Below are 20683 nucleotides of genomic sequence, written 5' to 3' on the forward strand. Positions count from 1 at the left end.
GCGCCTTTAAGAGGATGACTGAGGGGAAACTTAATATCGCTCCATATCGAGCCCAAGTGTGTCTGTCAATTACCAGTTAGAATCGAGAGCAGGACGATTTCTGAATCTGTTCCTCCTTATTCACCAAACTCTGTTCAGTTTTTCTGTTTTGGTTTTACTAAACACAAATAGGATTAAATTACGCATTGCACCTTTAAGAAGCTGTCAGCAGGATTAGAGTTACGCACAGCGAGCCAAGTGTCCCTCCGAAGGGGTTTTACGCACCGTCGGCATCCAGAAGAGGCACAACTTAAGCCGCACTCCTTCTTCGCTGGTCCTGACACCAAAGGGGAGTCCTCCACGCCACGCGCGACATGGCCGAGATAGGGAAAGGGGTCACCGCCGGGAAACTGGCCATCAACGTCCAGAAGAGGCTTACCAGAGCGCAGGAGAAGGTAAGAATGGTCAACTTTTCATTCAGCCGATCAGCACAGGAGGCTCGCATGGCAGCGGGACACAGTGTCCTGGCGTGAAACTGGATCCCATAACTTTGTACCTTCAAACGAGGGAGAGTTAACGGACTACAAAAAAGGTTTTCTCTAAGGAAAGTTTCAGTTTGGATCAACCTGTCCCATTAAATCGACTGCAGCATCGTAATATATTCACCAAACATCCAAACCGCATGTAACTGTATTTCATAAAATATTCAGAGATTTAAAACCTTTTTAATAGCATCTTAAATTCCACAGTATTAATAAATGAAAACCTTGAGTTAAAAGTAGGGCCTGGGATGGTCCTCCCCCTGAAGTTTGATTTGAAATTTGATTGCTCCCCCTCAAACTTTTGTTGTCATGTCAGGGCAACTTAGCCACAAGTTACAGAAGAACAAATCGTCCAAATCCCCCTTTTTTGTTTTGGTGCATCATTTTAAATGCTCTTTTCCAGATTATAAAAGCAAAACAATAAGTTTCTAGGCTTGAATGTGGCACAGTAACATTATTTTACCACTCAATGGAACAAAATGTATTTCCAGGTGGAACCAGACTGCTCTTTGTTCCTTTGCTCCTCCAGGTTGAATCTTTACTTTTGCCCTGTTTCCTGAATTACTAAAAAAAGCACTTTAAATAGTTTTTACAGTATATGAGGTAAAATCTCCAGTAGCATGAAAGATCTCTTAAAAGGCTTTTAACTCTTAATTAGGTGGAAACTATAAACTGTAGATAAAAGATGGATGCAACCACTTTGACATCACCCAATTGTTTGGAGCCTTTTGAACCCTGAAAGTTAGCATTTAAGCTGTTTCCATGGTGTTTTTAGGAGGCCAGAATTACCATATATGGATGAGAAGTTTGAATGCTGGTGTTATTATCAAACACTGGCAAGCTATGTAGAGTTTAAGGTGGTTTTAAGGGGTAAAAATTTCATATATCATGGAAGCCATCTGTGATTTGTAGTGCTCTAATATCTTTAACTAATGTGAAAGTCCAGTGTAGCCAATGAATGGGTTTAAAAAGGGTCCAAGATCATATACAAGGGTGCTCTTTGTGGTTAACACCCATTACAATAAATGTCAATCGGCTAATCATTTACTTAATATATTTATCACTCAACTGTTTATTAATGACAAACAGCAGAGTTATATTAAGAGTCTGTAACGTATCAAATTGGATCCACTGTACTGTAGAATTTAAAAAGAGTTTAAAATAAACCCCAGAGGTGATTCTCGTGGTTAAAACCCATTTAAATTCCTCACAGTAGATTGAGGGGTTTGCCAAATATTAGCAAGTTAATCCCTTATTTATCAGTCATGGGTCGATTTATGGCACAGTTAGAATACAGTTCAGTGATAGTCTTAAACACATTTGAAATTAAGGTAAAAATGAGGTGGTTGTGGTATTTAAATAACAATTATCAAACTGCAATATCTCAAAAGTACTTTCAATGGTTTAAACTATAGTTTAAATGGGCTTAAGGGGTAAACTGTCAATAGTTTGGAAGCCACCAGTTACTTAATTAAAGACAATATAGCATTTTGAGATAAAAACAATGTGGATCCAATAGACTGCTTCATATTTAAGTATTTTAGATAAAGGGGTTTAAGGCACAGAAGAAAGTTGAAGTATGAAGTATTTTAAATCAAAGAAATTATTTATACATGCAGACTGTAACATTTTAAAGCATTTTAATTTTAAAGGATTTTAATCACAAAAGTGCTTTAAATATACTTAAGGCACAATTGAAAGTGTTTTATGGGGTAAGATCTGAGCCATTGGGATAAATTCCTTATTTTGGGGGAACTAATAGATTGTTTTATATAAGCGTGTTTTCATTAGGTTTTAAACAAGTTAAAGGTCAATTTTACATTTCGAAATGCCCCTTTATGATTAAAATCCTTTAAAATTCCTTAAAATAGATTGAGGGGTTTGTCACATATAAACCCCTCAGCTCGGAATTTATGGAATGTGACAGTTGCCTAACATTTAATAATATTAAAATATTTTAAATAAAGAAAGTTGTAAAGTATTTCTAAAATATGTCAAATCTGTCTTTTAAGGAGGTTAACAGTATTTCATTGTGATCATTTTTTGTCACCGTGCTTGTAATTGGTTTTTGGGGAGCAATCTAGGTGCCACTTTAAAAGGCTTTAAAGTCTTTCATTAAAAACAGAAAGAAAAGAGGAGAGAAAATAGTTGTAAAAGTGACCAAATGAAACCTGATCAACAGTCTGTGTTCAGCTCTGAGTTATTATTGTCTGCACTAATCACTCTTCTTACTTAAGCCTGCTGAGGCCTTAACCTCTAATCACCTCAGGGCCACACCAGGAGTGCTGTCAGTCAGTAAGTCAGTCATTCGTAGAGATTTCACATATACTGCAAAGCTCAGTTGCTGTGTCTTCAAGATTGCCTCCCCAAAATGACACAAGCGTGCAGCCACGGTCACTTTTAAATCTAGCCACCACAAACATTTTGAAGCCATTTTAGTTTTTGAGTCCTAAAAGTTAAAATTTCCTCAAAATATAAACACAACAAATTGTTCTTGAAAATCAGGACCAGAAATTGGGTGAAGAAGTTGTTCAGTGTTGGTAGTAGGGAACTGTGTTAGCTTAGCATAAAGAATAAGGACACAGGCCAACAACAATTTATTCAGTTGAGCAACACAGATCACACATTTTTATTATCAGGTTTGACTTTGCTTAATCTTCTGCTGAGTGTTACGTGCCAGTGGTGAGAAAAATATAATGTATAGTCCTGGAAAAGCAACAGGAGCTCTCCAGAAAGACCGTAGCTTTCAGTTTTCTACATTTTTGTTTGCATATTTGTGACACTTTAATGTTTCAGATCATCCAAAACATTTTAATATCAGACAAAGATAACCAGAGCAATTACAAAATGCAGTTTTTAAATGTTGACTTCATAAGGAAAAATATTTTCCAAACCTACCTGCCCCGGTGTGCAAAAGTAATTGTCTCCAATACCTGATAACTTGTCGCACCACACTTGGTAGCAAGAACTGCAATAAATTGTTTTCATCAGGTAAAGATTTTAAAAGCTGTGGAAGTATAGAAAAAAAATCTTATAATGTTTCATAAGTAAATATTGCGCTGAGTGAAAGTGGGTAAATTGGCATACAAATAAAACTCAGATCTGGAAAGAGCCTAATCTGCATTTGTTTATGTTCTGTCATGTTCTCCTGTTGCAGTGGTGGATGTTTATATTAATCATGCTCAAAGTTTCAGATAATGAGATCAGTCTGTGCATAAGTAGCTCTGAAAACCAAAAGCTCAGATGACAGACTACCCTAATTTCTACATTTCACAGAGTTATTTTCTGCTTATGGATCTGTGTGATGTAACAGAGAGCACATACCATGGTCATCTAAACCACAAAAGCCCCACCCACTTGCTGTTTGAACCTTCTGTTTGTGAGGAGTAACAAGTCAGAAGAAAACTTTCTTAAAGAGGGAGGAGCTCAAATGACTTGTTTCAGACAGAGGATGCACTGAGGGAGTATGGAATAAGATGAATAAGGATTATTTCATGCAAAGCCCAGGTAAAAAGGATAAAGAGCTGGAAATGATCAGAATAGGTCCTGATCTTCCTTCTTCTGCAGTGGTTTAATGACACGGACCTATAGCTCGCATGTTCTGTTCTGCTTTGGGATGCCACCCAAGATTAGCTCTCCTGACTCCTCGGGAAATAAAGGAGCAGCTGAAAATTTGGATGAAATATGACTATTTGAGGCTCAAGGAAATGTGTTTAGCTTTGCTAGAGTGTGCATAAAGTGCACCTGAAGATCATGGGATCCAAAACATAAACCAGTTTAACCTGAGGGGAACATAAATGTGTAATTAAATCTGTTGTTATTTTGTCTAGTAGACGCCCAACATCAAGCAGCTGGAGTCAGTAGGAGTCCTCCACAGGGGAACACGAATAGAATAACAAAATAACTTCTTATGTTGGGAAAAAGTTTGTCTCATATAACAAGAAAGTTTAAAATGTCATTATATTAAAAATGGAACAAATGTGTTTTTCATACTTTTTCATAGCAACACTGGCTATATGGATGCATAATTTAAATGGTGCTGCCCTTCTGCTGTTTGAGCCACCAGAGCCTGATTGATCATTTCTCTTGAATGGACTTTAAATAGCAGCCGCTGCCACTGTCGCTCGCTGCTGAAGGAAATGGCATCCATGTCCTATGTTCCCCGTGTCTGAATGGGAGAGCTTATTTAGGTGGAGGGTACTCTTTAAAATGAGAGAGAGAGATAAAGTCCAGCATGTTCAAGAGAGCTTTCCCCTATCAGGCTTCACTTGTGTTAAAGTCATCAATCGGGCAAAGAGTAATCAAGTTAAAATATCAGCACAGGGGTTTTTTATCCAGCTGCAGCAAACTTGATTTGATTGATAAAATGGCTTTAATTTCTAAAGCTGTAGTCTGTGAATACACCTGATCAGCGACTGAAATTTTATTATATCCAGATCCAACATTCAGCTCAAACACCAATAAATGAAGCAAGCAGACAATGAATTATACCTCAAAGTCAAATTAATCAAATCAAGAGTATTTGTTAAATTGTTTAAAATGGTTTAATAACTATTTTTTATGCTTTTATTTTCTAAAAAACTAAAATACCAGCACATATGAAAGTCCAATCAACTTTCTTAATAATATTTCTGGTACACCAGGTACCAGAAATATTACCAAAAAGTCTTTGGCTGATTTCAGTGTCCAAGAGGAAAACATAGTGGATTGCATTTAAAAACACAGGAAATACGTAGTTTGTTTTCTGGAAATTCATCTTGGCATTCATGCAGCAGAAGAAATCAGAAAGACCGCAGCTTTTTCTGTCCCTGAGCTTTCAGTCTTTGAGCTGTGGTGCGGTGAGTAAAGAGGAAGGTCAGAGTATCATCTTCCCGCTGAAGGCTGGCAGCCGAGGCGGAGGGGAGGTGGGGAGGAGGGAGGGGCTGGCTTCAGCTGTCTGTCTGCTGGCACGCTGCCCTCCACGCTCGCTTTACGTTGTTAAACTCCAGTGTCTGTCCTCCCATCCACAGCAGAGAGATCAGACTGTTTTTAAATATGCAGACCAAAATCCTGCAGGTTGAAACTTTACCTGAAGCAAAGGAAGAAGAGACGCTTGTAAAACTGAGTGATTCTTATACACTCAAAAAATATGAATGTCCAAATCGGTTACTTTGTGCGTGTAAATTTTACATCTAATATTGTTACATATGTACAACTTAATGGAATTTGGTATATATTCAGTTTATAACAAGCATATTCTCTTTAATTATTCATTATTTAAAACAAATAAATAAAACCTTGATTTAATATATTTCAAATACATTTTACTTAAATGTTTATGTTTAAAAAATGTTTTTTTTGATGTACTATAGAAATACATAAACCTCAAATGTATACACCGACAGAATACCACCTGTTGCATTAGCATTATGAGCATGCTAGATACGATTAAAGCTTACTACAGTTAATCAAGCCATTAACCATGTGAAAATGGTGCAGAGCTTTACAGAAATGACCCCTTAAGTTGTCCTTTCTGCTGCAGACAAAGCTATGGAAGATTAAAAGCTAAAAAAGCAAAACACAGGCACTTTTTGCCATTGATAAATCAAGATTTTGCACTTTTATCTCAAACTTTTGAGAGACTAACTGAAAATTCTGAGAAAATACTGCTTAAAAGCTCAAATTTAAAGACACACACACACACTCTACTGCTGCACTTTGGGTTCGACTCGGGTACCGGCCGGGTGCACAGTAATAATTTGATTCGGACCAGCTGGCCCAACAATCCGGAGACTTTCCTGGGTGCCGCCATGACTGTCATAGTGATATAATATCATCCAGTCAGCTGTGATGCATAGCATGCTGGGAAAATTCCCCACAGATGAATCTGGGTGAGCGTAGTGGCAGTGGAGGTGGTGCTCTTTAGAAAACAGCTGGAGACCTGTTGTGGCACTTGGAGTCAAAGAGGACGCAACCTGTGACACCAACCAGTGCCCTAATGTTTTGTCGACGCCCCCACCTGAGCTCCCTTCTCCTCACCGAATGAAAACTTTATCCCAAATTTCTTCCTAAACTGCTCTACATGGATAGTTATTCCCACCTTTAAGTAATTTTGTCAAACTGCCTGAACTACAAAGTTCAGCGCTACTTTAGTTTAAAAAACAGGCTAAATACTGATCATTGGTTCAGTTTTTTTCCATAGTGGTACCATACCAACTCTATTTAAGCCGAAGAAAAGATTTATTCATCACTTTTATTCATCACAGTTATTCTAGCATTTATTCAATTTAAAACATCAGCTACTCACTCTGTGATTTGAAAGTTTGTTGGTTTTCTGAACTGTCTGCTTGTACGTGGTTACTTTAAAGACCTCAGTCACCATTTTCTTGTGAATGCTTGAGGCTCAGGTTTCAAAAGCCTTATTGCAGGATCTGGGCTATGATTGAAAATGCTGTTTTCAGGTTTTGAGGCTCTGGACTTGAAAAAACAAAAGATTTGACTCTAAATTGCATTTGGAGTTAGGAAGCAGACTGACAACCAATTTAGTCAAAAGGAAAAGATACAGCAAAATACTGTGATTACACAATTGGCAATGAGGATGAGGAAAAGCATTTTAATTTCCATGAAACTGCTTAAAAAATGCAATGTTAATAGAACTGTTACCTAATGATAACCTAATAATGTGGTTATTCATAATAATAATAACAAGAAGAAGAACTAGAATAATTGCTTCATGTGCACCTCCATCAAGTAGTCATGTCCAGAACTTTAGGATCTAAAATATAATTTTTCATTCTTTTCTACATTTGTGCTTCTTATCAGCAAATCAGCCCTTACCTTTTGGCCTTCATCATGGTCGTCTTCATCTTTGGCTTTTGGCCATGAAATTCTAATCAGTTCACCCTCCGGTCTAAAGAGTAAATTTAAAATGTTTACATCGGACTGAAGACAAACATACTCTGATTTTTATTTTCATATTTTTAAAAAATGAAATTTAGAGTTGTTATAAGAAATAATGGAGAAATAATACAAAAATTATTTTAAGAGTGTTTTCATATTTATTTATAGTTTCCTTCCTTCTATTGAATTTTAAAGAATAATGAAAATGGTATCAACAATAAATAAATCACAGTAATTAAAAGACGAAATTCAAAATATACTAAAGATTTAGAGACACTAAATGTTTTAAAATGTGTTTTTCTTTTGCTAAAATGTTACAAAAAACAAAAATAAAACCAGAATGTGAGATTTTTAAATGAAGTATTTAAATGTTAAAGTAATTTATATAGATAAACTAATTTTGTTTAGTCATCTTTTATCTTACAAATTAATGCCTAATAATAAGTCCACTAATTTTAGCTCTCTAAAATTAGTAATTTGATTCCAAACTTACCAAACCTCAAAGTTGCCCTGCTTGGCTTGAACACTTGTCCTCCCTCCCAGGACTCCCAGCATGCCTTGCTGCTATGGGTGGGGCTCATGGGAGGATGAATCTATATTTAGCTGCCCCTGGACCTCCTCTTCGTCACTCTTAATACCCCTCAAACTCCCTCTGTGTGTGCTCCGGGTGTATTTTGGGGAGGTTGAAACTCAACACCAATATGCAGTGGACAGTAATGACACACATTTGTACATCTGTCTTTGCGAGGACGTTATGCTGCCGTGATTATGAGCCAAAACCTAAGACTGTGTCCTGAAACAGGTCTTTGGAGGTTTGTCCCACTATGAGGACTGACCAAAGTGTCCTGATGTAGTTGGAGATTTGCACAGGTCCTCGAAAAGATAGATAAACCAGCACAGTCACAAACCATTACAGAGCAAAACTCGGGTTTGATTCATGATTTTTTTCTCTACTGACCTGAATGGACCATGACTTTTACGCTTTTCTTCAGCGTGCATGTTTTAGATGAAGAACAAGTTTTTCCTGATGTGTGATGATGATATTCTTGGAGAGTTATAAACAGACTAGTGGGGAAGTCCCCTCTGAGTGTTGATGTTGGTTTGTGTATCCGTCAGAGGATTAGGGCGGCAGGTGGCGGAGGTGTAGGTGTTGTGGATGCTCGTCCATGTGCTTGCAGTCAGTCATCTGATCAGATTAGCTGCTGACCTTCAACTAACAACAGAAGAAAAAAACTGAAGCCAAAAGATGTCACTTATACTTATCATTACTAAGAATATCAGTAAATAAATTGTTTAAATTACCTTTTGAACAAAATAAGAAACTATAAAATGAAAGCACTTGTAGAAACAAATTCAGAAAGTAAGGGAAACATTTAAAAACTATCTAGAAAATATAACTGAACAATAGTAGAAACTGTTTAGAAAAGATCAAACAACCCAAAACATACAAAAATCCAGAAATTCAATTATTATTAATATTAAAATTAATAAAAAAAACATTTTAATTTTATTAAAATCATTAGAAAATAAAACTAAAAATATATTTATATGAAACATAAAACAATACATAAATAAAAAGTAGCAAACATCATATAGAAAGAAAATTGAAAAACATTGTCATTTCAAAAAACTGTCGGGTCACAGGACACAGAGGCTTTGACCTTTGACCTCACACCTGCTGACTCTGCCCTAATTTTAAAAGATGCCATAGATGAAGTGAATTCTCTTCTAAAGATGTCTCACACACAGCACTCAGATGTATTGTGATACAGCTGGTTCATGACTTATAGAAGGACTGGAACATGAATCTGTTCTCACTGTTTTGTTGCCATCAGTTTGCTTCCATCTGTGTTCAATTTCAGCTTTTTGTTTCTTTTGTCTGGGTTTTTTTTCACTGCTTTGCATTTACATTTAGTTGTTGTTGTTTTTTATTATTTTTCATTGGTTTGTGTCATTTGCAGTTTATTTTTAGTCCATTTATTTCTCTGTCTGTGCTCAGCTTGAATCTCTCTTGGGTTATTATGTGTCTCTTTCCTGTCATTTAGTTTCTGTTTGCTGTAGTTTTTGAATCTGTGTCTATTTTTTCATATTTTTAGTTGTTTTGTAAAAAGTTTTCTTCACTTTGCGCTTGTTTAGTATTTTGATGTGCATCTCTTTTTGTTGTTTTGCATCCTTTGTGAATTTTTCTGGACATTTTTCTTTTCTTTCTGGTTATTATCTTTCGCTTCATTTTTGCACCTCTTGTCTTGCTTTGGGTGTTTTTCGTATTTTGGCATGCTGTTTGGCAGATTTTTCATGAGCACAAACACACATACTCAAGTCTACTGGTCAACCTCAAATGCATCTTCCTTACAAATGTGGCACCATCTAAACAGGCCATGAAGCAATGTTACAACAAATAAATAATCGACCAAACAGTAATGTCCGTAATTTTTACATGTGGTCCCTTTTGTGTCTCTGCTTCTGCTTTTGCACCTGTCTTTAAAATTTTCTCTGTCCTTTTTGGTCATTTTTCATTTTTATTCTGGTTACTAAACATTTTTTTCTTTACAGTTATTTAGTTTGTACTTTAGTTTTCTTGGTTATTTTCTGTTTGTTTTTTTCAGTTTCAAATGTGGTCATGTTTTGTGTCCATGAAAAAAAAATCATATCTTCTTTTTTGGGTTATTTTGCATTTCATCTAAACAGGAACTATTTGGCTTAATTTTTCTTCATGTTTGTTTGTGGGTGTTTTTGCCTCTTTCTATTTATGTTAAATGTATAGTTTTGCACTTTTTTGTATCGTATTGTGATGCATTTGCATCTCTTCCAGGTTGTTTTGTGCTCATTTTATACGTGTTTATGTGTATTTTGGGGGTTTTTTGGTGTGCAACTTCCAGAGGGTGCATTAGGGAATCCTGTACTACCCAATTCTTACCTGGGTACATTGCCATGGTAACTAATGGTGTGCATACCTAATCTTCTTGGAGCGGGTTGTAATGAGCATGACATCACTGCGTACTGTGCAATCAAGTCCCAGGTGTAATATTACCTGGAGAATATTTTGGATCTCTTTACTATTAACTGTGAGGGTCTAAAGTTTTTTTTTTTTTCAATAGCATCTAATGTCTTTGTGTTTCCCTGATGAGCATCAGTAACAAAGGTAAAATCATTCATTTGTACTTGTGGACTTTCTTTCAAATTTGCACATTGAGCCTATATTTGAAAACTGTTGTATTCTTTACCATTAAACACCACAAAGGCTGCAACTGAATGAATTTATGGGTATATGGTATGTTGAACCTACTATTTAGTAAACTGCTTTCCAACTTGAAATTTAAAGAGATTCACTGGCACACAGGTCCCCTTAAGTCCTTGGGCTCCATGGATTTGCTGTGTAAACCTGTTTTAGTCCTTCAGGACTAAATACCCTAATCCTAATTCTGAGTTCAAGCTGAAATTTAAAAACAAGTTTTAACTCAGATGTCTTCGCTGAAGCTGACACACAAAGCTGGTGTTAACCACAGACGTCAACTGGCTATGACAGTGGCCTGAAAATAGACCGCTACATACCTCCACTTATAGATCTAAAATAGCCACAGAAATAAAATGTGTGACTAGATCAATCACCGTGTCCTCTTGTGTTCTCTGCAGGTCTTGCAGAAGCTTGGCAAAGCAGATGAGACCCGAGATGTTGTCTTTGAGGAGATGGTGGCCAACTTCAACAAGCAGATGGTTTGGAGACATTTTTAAGTTCTGCACCTCTGATGCTGCTGATGCCCATAAACTGCACTTGTTAATGTCGTAACATATTTTATCATAGTGCTTTATTTTAGTTTATCCTCTAATTAGCATTTATAAATAAATCTGCTTAGTAGTATTTTAATTAGATTAATAATAGTTGTTGCAACTCTTGTAATTTTCCAGTTAATATTAGTGCTAGGCAGCATAGAAGAAACATAACATATTAAACTAAAGTTAAACCAAAGGTCATACGCTTTTTAGCATCCCTAGCACCTCAACAGTGACTTCCTGTGGGATTTACCCTTCACAATAAAGTAACATTAAAGGAACGCATTGTACTTTCTGTTTCAGTGGGTTTTTTTGTGGGTTTTTTTTTGCTTGAATTTTATAATTGCTTTTACTAATTGTAGTTTTCATTTTTATTTCCATTCAATTTTTGTTTTAAACATTGTTGTTGTTGCTCACTGTGCTTCCTGTTTCAGGGAGAAGGCACCAAACTGCAGAAGGACCTGAAAGCGTACCTGGCAGCAGTGAAAAGTAAGTTGGCAAAAAGGCTACAAGCTGTGCTTTAACATGTATCATAGCGAAGCAGCTAGTTTGTTTGATGCTGAACTCTCCAGTCGGTTCATATCACTTTTTAAGTCAATTGTAACCAAAACATGCTGCACACAGACACATTTATTATGGTTTCTTGAAGCTTTCATATAGTCTGTCTTTACAAACATTTGTGAAAGAATGGGTCGTTCTAAAGAGTCCACTGAATTTGAGCCTGGCTGCAACAGCATGTCACCATTACAACAACTCAGTTTGTAGATACTCCACAATCAACTGTGAGTGCGGTTACTGCAAACCGGAAGTGTGTAGGAACAACAGAACTCAGCCACAAGGAGACGGTATTTAATTGACTAGTGGACTAGTTGTGCACGTTTCTACTACAAAGAGATGTTAAGTGACCAAAAAATATGGATCAAAGTGATAATAAAGACACAAAAAACAGACTCAACACGAGAACACTGCAAAACAACAAGAGACAAGCAATACTATGAGAAACGAAACAAAATGTAAAATTACAATCAAGAGCGTAAATTATTTTTTTCTGGTCATCTTGTGTGTAATTATGTGTGTTTTTTCTCTTTGTATTTCAGCCATGCATGACGCGTCGCGGCGGTTGCAGGACTGTCTGGCGGACATGTACGAACCGGACTGGTTTGGCAAAGAGGAGATGGACGCGTTGGCTGAGGTGAGACAGGAAATAAAAACATCTCACCCGAGCTGCTCTCTTCTCTGTAACAGCATCCGTTCATTAGCTAAATGATATAGCTGTTTGATTATAACAAAAATATCATAAAAACTTCAGTCTATGGAGGGCCATAACCACCAAAATAACACAAATAAACAATAAAGATGCTATTCCACCAAATATGAAAAAGAAATATAAAACACTTGTGTTTCTGTTTATCTATTTATTTACTTATTTATGTGTTCAATAATTTTTAAAAGGTGGCTGTGGTCCTCCATACATTACTGTATTTCTCTTGTGTGACTCTTTCTTCGATTTCTTTTTCTTCTTTTTCTTCCCGCTAACATACTTAATTTCTTTTTCTTAACTGCATGGCTCTCTCCTTCCACCCTGAAGGAGTTGATAGAGAAGGAGATGGACATTAACCTGGAGGTAAAATATAGAAAACTTTGAGTGTGTCCCACAGATCTCATCAGGACAGATTGTTTTAAGAATCAAAACAGAGAGAAAATGTCTTTACTTCTACCAAAAAGCTCAGACTGGTGAGCATTCTTGAATTTTTAAACATATGACCGATGGAAAGTAAAAGCTTAAAACTAATTCTGGTGATCATTGTGAAGTAGGGGCTTTTAGTTTGGTTTTAGTGTAGACTCTTTAACAGATTTTACTGTAGCGACATATCCAGAAACAACCTAGAATAGCTGTCTTAAAAGCATTTAGGATCACTTTATTCTGGTCGGTAGCAGATATTTAAAAGTATGCAAATCATCAGAACGACTGAAAAACAACGGCCAATAACCATTTTAACAGGCAAAACAACAACAACTAAACACTGTGTAAAAACTGTGAGCAGCACTCTAAACTGTAGCTGTTCAATGAACAGGATTTCAAGGAAGTACAGGAAACATTCAGGAAAAGCTGGGAGTTGATATGGATTTCCAGTTTACTTTAGTTTTACAAGCCGAGAAAGCTGGAAGCTCATGGGTCCAGGTGAGCCTTTCAAAGTAAATGAGCAGTGACCTACTTAAATGCAAATGCAAGGCAGTTCACAGGTTGTTAACCTCTGGAAATCAGATCAATTTTACACTTGTTTACAGGTTAAAAAATGGTCTTTTCATGCAATAAATAGACACCGAACACACCAAATTAAGTGCCAACCTTTGGAGCGGCAGTACTTCCGATTAGACTAGAGACTGGCTCCAAAGTGAGTCAGTCCCCAGAGCATGTTAAAATGTGCACCTTCACAGCAGAAATAAGCATGTTTGCAGCCCTCTACCAATGGCATTTTGGTCTTTGTCTTAATATTAATTTAAAAAAGGCCACAGTTACAGTTACTATTACACCACTATAAAAGAAAATAAGTAGGTCCCCCTGAATCATCTACAAATTAAAATGTCAGAAAAAATAGAAGAATAAGTGCCGTGGAGGATGTAAGAGTGAGTAAAAAAGAAAAGAAAAGGTAGATGTTTATGTAATTGTGTTATGTGTTTCAGGATACAGACACAATGTGGTTGGATTACCACCAGAGCATCACGGACAAATCTCTGCAGGACATGGACATGTACCTCTCTCAGTTTCCTGACATCAAGGTGAGCATGTTTCTGAAAATTAACCACAGGACAAAAACAACTGCTCATGTTGGCTTTTCTAAATAAAAGGTGTTTGTCATACTGTGTTTGAATAAAACGCAGGGTTTGAAAGATGTAATCAAACACCCACTAAACTTGCAAGTGGATAATAAAAATCTGTTTAGTGTGTAGACGCACTGGGATTTAATTTGAAAATCCGCTTTTCTTGAAACTTTAAAAAACTGATAATTTGCTCCTATATTAAAGACATCTCTTACACATGTAAACACTACTTGATGTTGCATGGTGTGCAGTGTGTCCTTAAAAAAATTGAGGAAACTGGACAAGTCGAGGACAAAAGAACAAGTCTCAGATCTAAAAAGTGTCTCTGTCCTGTCCGTAAGTTCACTGTTCACTGAAGCCTCATCAGAAATGGTCTCAGTGGAAGGTTGGCTGTCAAGAAGCCATTTTTAATGAAGGCAAACAGGGAGAAAAGGCTGAGGTATGAAAATTACACAAGAGCTGGACTGGACTGAAAATCAGTGGAAACCGATCTGGTGGAGTGATTAATCCAAAGCATTGTCAGTATGTTTGGAGAAGATCAGCAGAGAGGTACAACAGTGCGTGTCTACAGCCATCTGTAAAACACGGTGGAGGCTCTGTCATGGTTTGAGCTGCATTTCAGTCAGTGGTGTTGGAGATCTTGTTAAAATTGATGAGTTAAGAACTCAGAAATGTACCATCAGATTTTAATCCACCATGCAAAACCATCTGAAAGCATTTGATTGGCAACAGCTTCATTTTCAGCATGATAGTGATATAGTAGTAGTAAAATCATATCTGGAAATAAAACCACACAGTGGCGCACTATCAGTCATGGATTGGCCTCGACAGAGCACGGACCTCAACATTATTGAAGCAGTGTGGGATCATGTTGACAGAGAACAGAACAAATGTTGACATAGAATTGTACAAACTCTGTTTTTGCCCTATATGCTGTATTTACATGTATGTTTGCATGTTTCAATAAACATGTCTCTATTTCCTCACAAAATATAAATAAAATAAGGGCTGAGTTGATACTTTTGCACAGTATTGTATGACATTACACCCTTTAAACATATTTAAAGCTGTGTTCTCCTGCAGGCTCGTATAGCAAAGCGCGACAGGAAGTTGGTGGACTTTGACAGCGCCCGCCACCACTTCACCTCCTTGCAGAAAGGCAAAAAGAAGGATGAGGCCAAGATCGCCAAGGTAACCGTCACTGAGAGTGTGTGCACGTTTGTGTGTGTTTGAGCATGTTTAATGGAACAGTTCAGAGTCTTTGGCTGAAGGTGGACTGACTTTTTTATGTTATATGTAATGGCATCATCAATGTGTGAAGGCAAAAAAGAAATATGTATTTCAGCTGGTAAAACAAAACATAAAATTTCATTTGACCTAATCATATTTTACTGATGTGCTAATCAGCAAAAGTTCCTCTACATACTGCAGGAGCACAGCATTCACAGAGGGTTAAAAAAACACTGGTCTTTACACCACCTCGAGTCAAAGGATCAAAATGACTGTTTAACTAAATAGCGTTTGTTAAACTCGTGGAACCTCTCGCTAACTAAATCCTAATTAACATGTTTGCATTTGTCTTGAATTCTGGTTTGCTTTCTTCTCCTCCCTCCCTCTCTCTCTCTCTGTCTCTCTCTCTTGCATGGTGTGTGTGGTTAGCCAGCAGCCCTGTTGGAGATGGCGGCTCCCAGCTGGGCTCAGGGTTTGATATCAGCTCACCAGGTGGCTCAGACTAACCTCTCCTACAACCAGGTGAAACTCTGGTTCATCACTGACAACCCCCTCCTCACCTTGAAAACTGTAACCCAGGTCCTTTGACATGATCAGCATTGTGAAGCGTGGAGTTATTTCACAGCAACTTGTGACAGACAAGTCGTCAGCCAGTGAGTCAGCTGGGATTCTCCCAGCATCAGATCGATGCTGCCACATCTGTCGGATACTGCCGGAGTACAAGAAAAGCAGAGGCCTCTGAGAAAAGTAAACAAAGTCGCAGAACTTGTTACTGTTGCTGCATTTCTCGTCCTCTTAGCACAGTATTGTAGATGGCGTAAAAGATTGAGACCTCAGGTCCTATCCACATAGGTCTTTTGAGAAATGCCACTTCTTTAAATGTTTTAACCTGCATCATCATTGTGTAAAACAAGGATTTTTTCAAAAGTGTATGTGTTTATCTTCTTTTTATACATCAGTCTGTGTGTTGTGTTATTGTTTTTATGCTTCTGATTGGCCAACATTTATATACAGCTTGATTTAGATGGGCACACAGTGCATTGGTGTGCTCTTGTCAGTTCAAATAGCAATTCTTTAGCCAACAGGCATATCCGGGGTGTCTCTTCTTTCTGACTCTAATAGTGACCATAATTTACAATTAATTTGGTGTTTTATGCAGTATGACCTGAGACTAGCGACCGAGACCTCAGACTCACCAGGAAAGTGACTTAGTGAGGTCATAAAGCCCCCCCCCCGCTGCCTTCTAGAACAAAAACAGGTTTAAGACTCTTCCGTGGTGGTTTCACTTTTCAGACCTGGAAGCTACATTGATCTGTGGTTACTCATTAAAATGACTCTGCTGATCATGTCTGCAGGCCTTCATTTTAATTTGATTCCCAGTCAGCAGTGTTTGCATTCTGCTTGTGTCATCTACACCCTCGCAGTAGCTCCTGTATGAAACCCTGTACTTGCCTGCATGCTTGTGTGCTTATGGAAAACTCTATTTATTTAGAGATGTGTTAAAGACATTGACATTTGCCATTATTAAGTGTGTGTGTGTGTGTGTGTGTGTGTGTGTGTGTGTGTGTGTGTGTGTGTGTGTGTGTGTGTGTGTGTGTGTGTGTGTGTGTAGGCGGAGGAGGATTTGGGCCGAGCTCAGAAAATTTTTGAGGAGCTGAATGTGGAGTTACAGGACGAGCTTCCGGCACTCTGGGACAGGTCAAAAACTGTCATCTTCTTCATCTAAATCTTTTTTGACACCTTAGATCAAATTTTTTAAAATGTGCGTGCGTGCGTGTTTGTAGGCGTGTTGGCGTCTATGTTAACACATTCCAGAGCCTGGCAGGTCATCAGGAGAAGTTCCACAAAGAAATGAGCAAAGTGAGTCAAACTAACTGATCAAATTGAAGTGAACGCTGATCAGTTTGTAATCTACACGCCCTCTGTGCGTCTCCACAGCTCAGTGAAAACCTGAATGACATCATGACCAAACTGGAGGAGCAGAGGCAAATCAAGTAAGCTTATAATATAAAGTTATAATAATAATTTAAAAAAAAAAATCAACAACATGCAAAGGAAAGGAGAGTAATGTCCATCACGATGCCCCCTGCTGCAGAAAAGGTGCTACTGCAGCGTCAAAGACAGAAGAATGTGCAAAGAGGTAAAATCTGTTGCTCTTTAAGGCGTCACCTGGTGGGAAACAAGCTGATGAGCATGAGTGTTTTTCATGCAACCACCTGCTTCATGTCTGAAGATTGAAGTGATGCATGTGCTTGATTTTGGCTACTACAGACTGTATATAAAAGATGGGCACAACATCCTCCTGCTTTTCTGGTTGATTATCATGGTCACTGACTCAGAGGTGCTAAAATATAGAATAATAACATATAGTATCTATATAGTACAAAAGCATTCATCTAAGCTGTGCAGGAGTTATCAGGTGCTTCCACCAGCCTAGATTGGAACCTGTATGTGGGCATCCCTCCATCTCTACATTGCAAGTACACATTAGAAATTCAGCCAAACTGTTAGTAATAATGAACAAGCTGTGACCTTTTAAATCACATTAAATACTTCCTATTTGTGTTGTTTGATACCCGATAACCAAAGTCTGTGATGTCATGTGCACGCTTTTGAAATCGTGATACAGAGGTTTGTTTAAAGTTCATTGCTGCCTTCTTGTGGACAGACCTCAGAACTGCATGTATGGTTTAAATGGTTTTAATGTTTTATTCTTTGTGCAGAGTAATTTCCTGCTCAGGTCCTCCCTTGTTTTTCCTCTCCCCTTCATTTTTCTCTCTCTTTCTCTGTCTCTTTCTGTCTTCTCTCAGTGAGGGAGCCAACCACAATGAGTCGGCCAGCTCAGCACCAAAGGTAAAATGAAAAAATAAACAACTAAATAATCCCCAAACACCCTAAACTGAATGTTAAAAGGTTTCATAAAATCTTAAAATGTCAAAAAATAAGATGAATCATTTTTTAAAAAATGTAACAAATCATTAGAGGAAGTTTTGCTGTAAACGTCTCTTTAAAACCAACTTAAAATGTGATAAAATGATATTTGTCTCTATGAATGTTTGAAAGTATTTGCACTTTAATTAGATTGTCAGTTGTTAGTTAGTATTTCATTTTTATGATGATTAACAAACAAATTTGTGAAAAAATGAATTCCCTAACCTCTAAAGCAACATCATATTACACACACACGCACGCACACGCACGCACGCACGCACACACACACACACACACACACACACACACACATGCACACGCATTACTTCTGTTTACTACCATGCCCGTGTCTCCCTCACTGCTTTTGCATGTGTGCGGTGCTGTGTGATTTCGATTTAACGCCTCCTGGATGTACAGAGGTCTGCTCCGCCTCCTGGCCCACCTCCCAGTCGGCCTCCACCAAGAATGACGCCATCTCCGAACCAGCAACAGCAAAATGTCAGCCCATTTGAGGATGAGCCCTCAATGCACGACACTAACACAGACTCCACGACCACGACGCTGCAGGTCAGGCTGACTGCAAATGTCTATGTTCTGGGTACCTATAAAAAGATCCTGTATGACTTTGACAGAAATATCTTGTTAGACTAGGTTGGGGAAGATAAAGTCACTACTGAGTAAAACACACTGATATGTGTTTCCATTATTAACAGGAAACTCGAGTTTTACAGTATCTGAGTGAGGAAAAAAAGGCCTGGGGTAAAGCCCTGAGGAACGCTGTAATCCCAAACCTGATTCAAAATCACTGTTAATTTAGTCTTAATGTTAGTGTTATCTTTGGTAATAAAGTGTATCCCTGCAGAAAGACAAATGCAGACTGAAAATGACAATGTCAAAATGGCACCTTATTTACTAATCTAATAAAAAAAACAACACAGAGCGCTGCACAAAGAAGGAAGGAAAAGTTTAAATCTACAAACACAGAGAATCAGTAGAAGAAAACAAAGCATATACAACAATGGCCTGATAAAGACTGACATAAAAACACCAGAATCTAACCTTCAAAATAAAACAGGAAGTAAAGTGAAATAGGGAATAAGGTTTAACTTTAGAGTGACCCTGACAGATGGGCACATCGGAGGTACATGAAAAAGGAAAAAAGTTCAGCCTTTAAAATTATGAATACTGATGAATTACAAAGTTTGAAATTACAAATGCATTCATTATAATGTACCCCTCATGGCCCACCTGCAGTAACTTTAAGATCCTCTAGGGTGCAGCAGCAGCATAGACTTGAGGAGTCGCTGGTTTAAAAGAACATCAGCATCACTTAAATTATCAGACGCTAGCAAATGTAAACAGTCTCCACTTTTACCGTATTTCCCGGACTACAAAGCGCACCTGAATATTAGCCGCACAAGCTAAAATCAGGGGAAAATCCTGTTTTGTACATACATTAGCTGCACCTGACCAAAAGCCGCAGGTGTTTCAATGTTGACTCATCATATGTAAGAGAATATGCACAAAGCGAATTGTCAGGAAAGAGATGGCTGTTTGGAGACATCACTTTTATTAATATTTTGAAAAACAAGTTAAGGTTACATATTTGCATAACTTTTTCGGTATATGTACAAGTACCGGTAATTACAAGTAGGAAACATGTACTGTGCTTCATAAACGAGTAACAAATGTAGTACATAGCAGTAACCAACAGCACACCAGAAAAATAGATTCGGACTACCTTTTAGGCTCAGGTGCAGTGACACAGCTTTAACAAGAAGAAAAGTCAGTCATTCACCATCTTTCTCTTCTTCCTGCGCACTAAAACCACCAAAGTCCTCTCCTCCAGTGTCGGAAACAGGCTCAGGATGGCTTCGTCATCCACTCTTCTTCTCTCCTTCGTTGTCACTTACAAAACCAAAGAAATCCTCGTTGTCAGTGTCAGAGTCGAACACCCTCAGAAGGGCCGTGGCAGCGTCCTCCTCTCCATCATGCAGCAGTCCAGCCCTTCGAAATCCGTTGGTGATCGTGGATGTTTTCACACTTTTCCACGCTGTCAGATTCCACCAGTGGAGTTGAGCATAACTTGCTTTTCGCAAGTTTATCGCCGCTCATCATCCACGCCTCCCGCTGAACGCCTAGCGCTACTTTGAAGTTTGTTTTTCGCGCTACTTGTACAGCACTGTTGCCTGGCGGATGGACACGTGACCAACATACCACTCTTGAACCCCGATACTGTGTGTCTGATCACATGCCCTTCCACCAGGCAACGTAGTGCCGTACAACAGCGGAACAAACAAAACAAATCGTCTTACAATATCACAAAAATCATGGAAAAGCCGCACCTGACTAAAAGCCGCAGGGTTCAAAGCTTGTGCAAAAAGTAGCGGCTTATAGCCCGACAATTACGGTACACCTTCCTAACATGGATTTGGTGGGGGTGTGTGTGTGTGTGTGTGTGTGTGTGTGTGTGTGTGTGTGTGTGTGTGTGTGTGTGTGTGTGTGTGTGTGTGTGTGTGTGTGTGTGT

General features: G+C 38.1%; 1 protein-coding gene across 8 annotated transcripts in view; it reads left to right on the forward strand.

The window, feature by feature from the left end:
• The first annotated feature begins 63 nt into the window (after positions 1-63).
• Positions 64-20683, forward strand: part of bin1b (bridging integrator 1b) — a 24832-nt gene continuing 4212 nt past the window's right edge. For 2 of the 8 annotated variants that reach the window (XM_005919881.3, XM_042219862.1), the window contains exons 1-14: positions 64-434; positions 11034-11114; positions 11606-11660; positions 12269-12363; positions 12760-12795; positions 13857-13952; positions 15078-15185; positions 15654-15746; positions 16837-16922; positions 17009-17084; positions 17163-17218; positions 17320-17364; positions 18035-18077; positions 18573-18722. In XM_005919881.3, coding sequence (XP_005919943.1) covers positions 354-434; positions 11034-11114; positions 11606-11660; positions 12269-12363; positions 12760-12795; positions 13857-13952; positions 15078-15185; positions 15654-15746; positions 16837-16922; positions 17009-17084; positions 17163-17218; positions 17320-17364; positions 18035-18077; positions 18573-18722 — 1101 coding nt within the window. In that variant the 5' untranslated portion in view covers positions 64-353. The remainder of the gene's footprint in view (positions 435-11033; positions 11115-11605; positions 11661-12268; positions 12364-12759; positions 12796-13856; positions 13953-15077; positions 15186-15653; positions 15747-16836; positions 16923-17008; positions 17085-17162; positions 17219-17319; positions 17365-18034; positions 18078-18572; positions 18723-20683) is intronic. The other 6 variants (XM_042219859.1, XM_042219858.1, XM_042219860.1 and 3 more) reach the window with 6 other exon arrangements.

The sequence above is a fragment of the Haplochromis burtoni genome, unplaced genomic scaffold (genome assembly GCF_018398535.1).
Source record: "Haplochromis burtoni strain Fernald_Lab_line unplaced genomic scaffold, NCSU_Asbu1 Contig_39, whole genome shotgun sequence".
NCBI lineage: Eukaryota > Metazoa > Chordata > Actinopteri > Cichliformes > Cichlidae > Haplochromis > Haplochromis burtoni.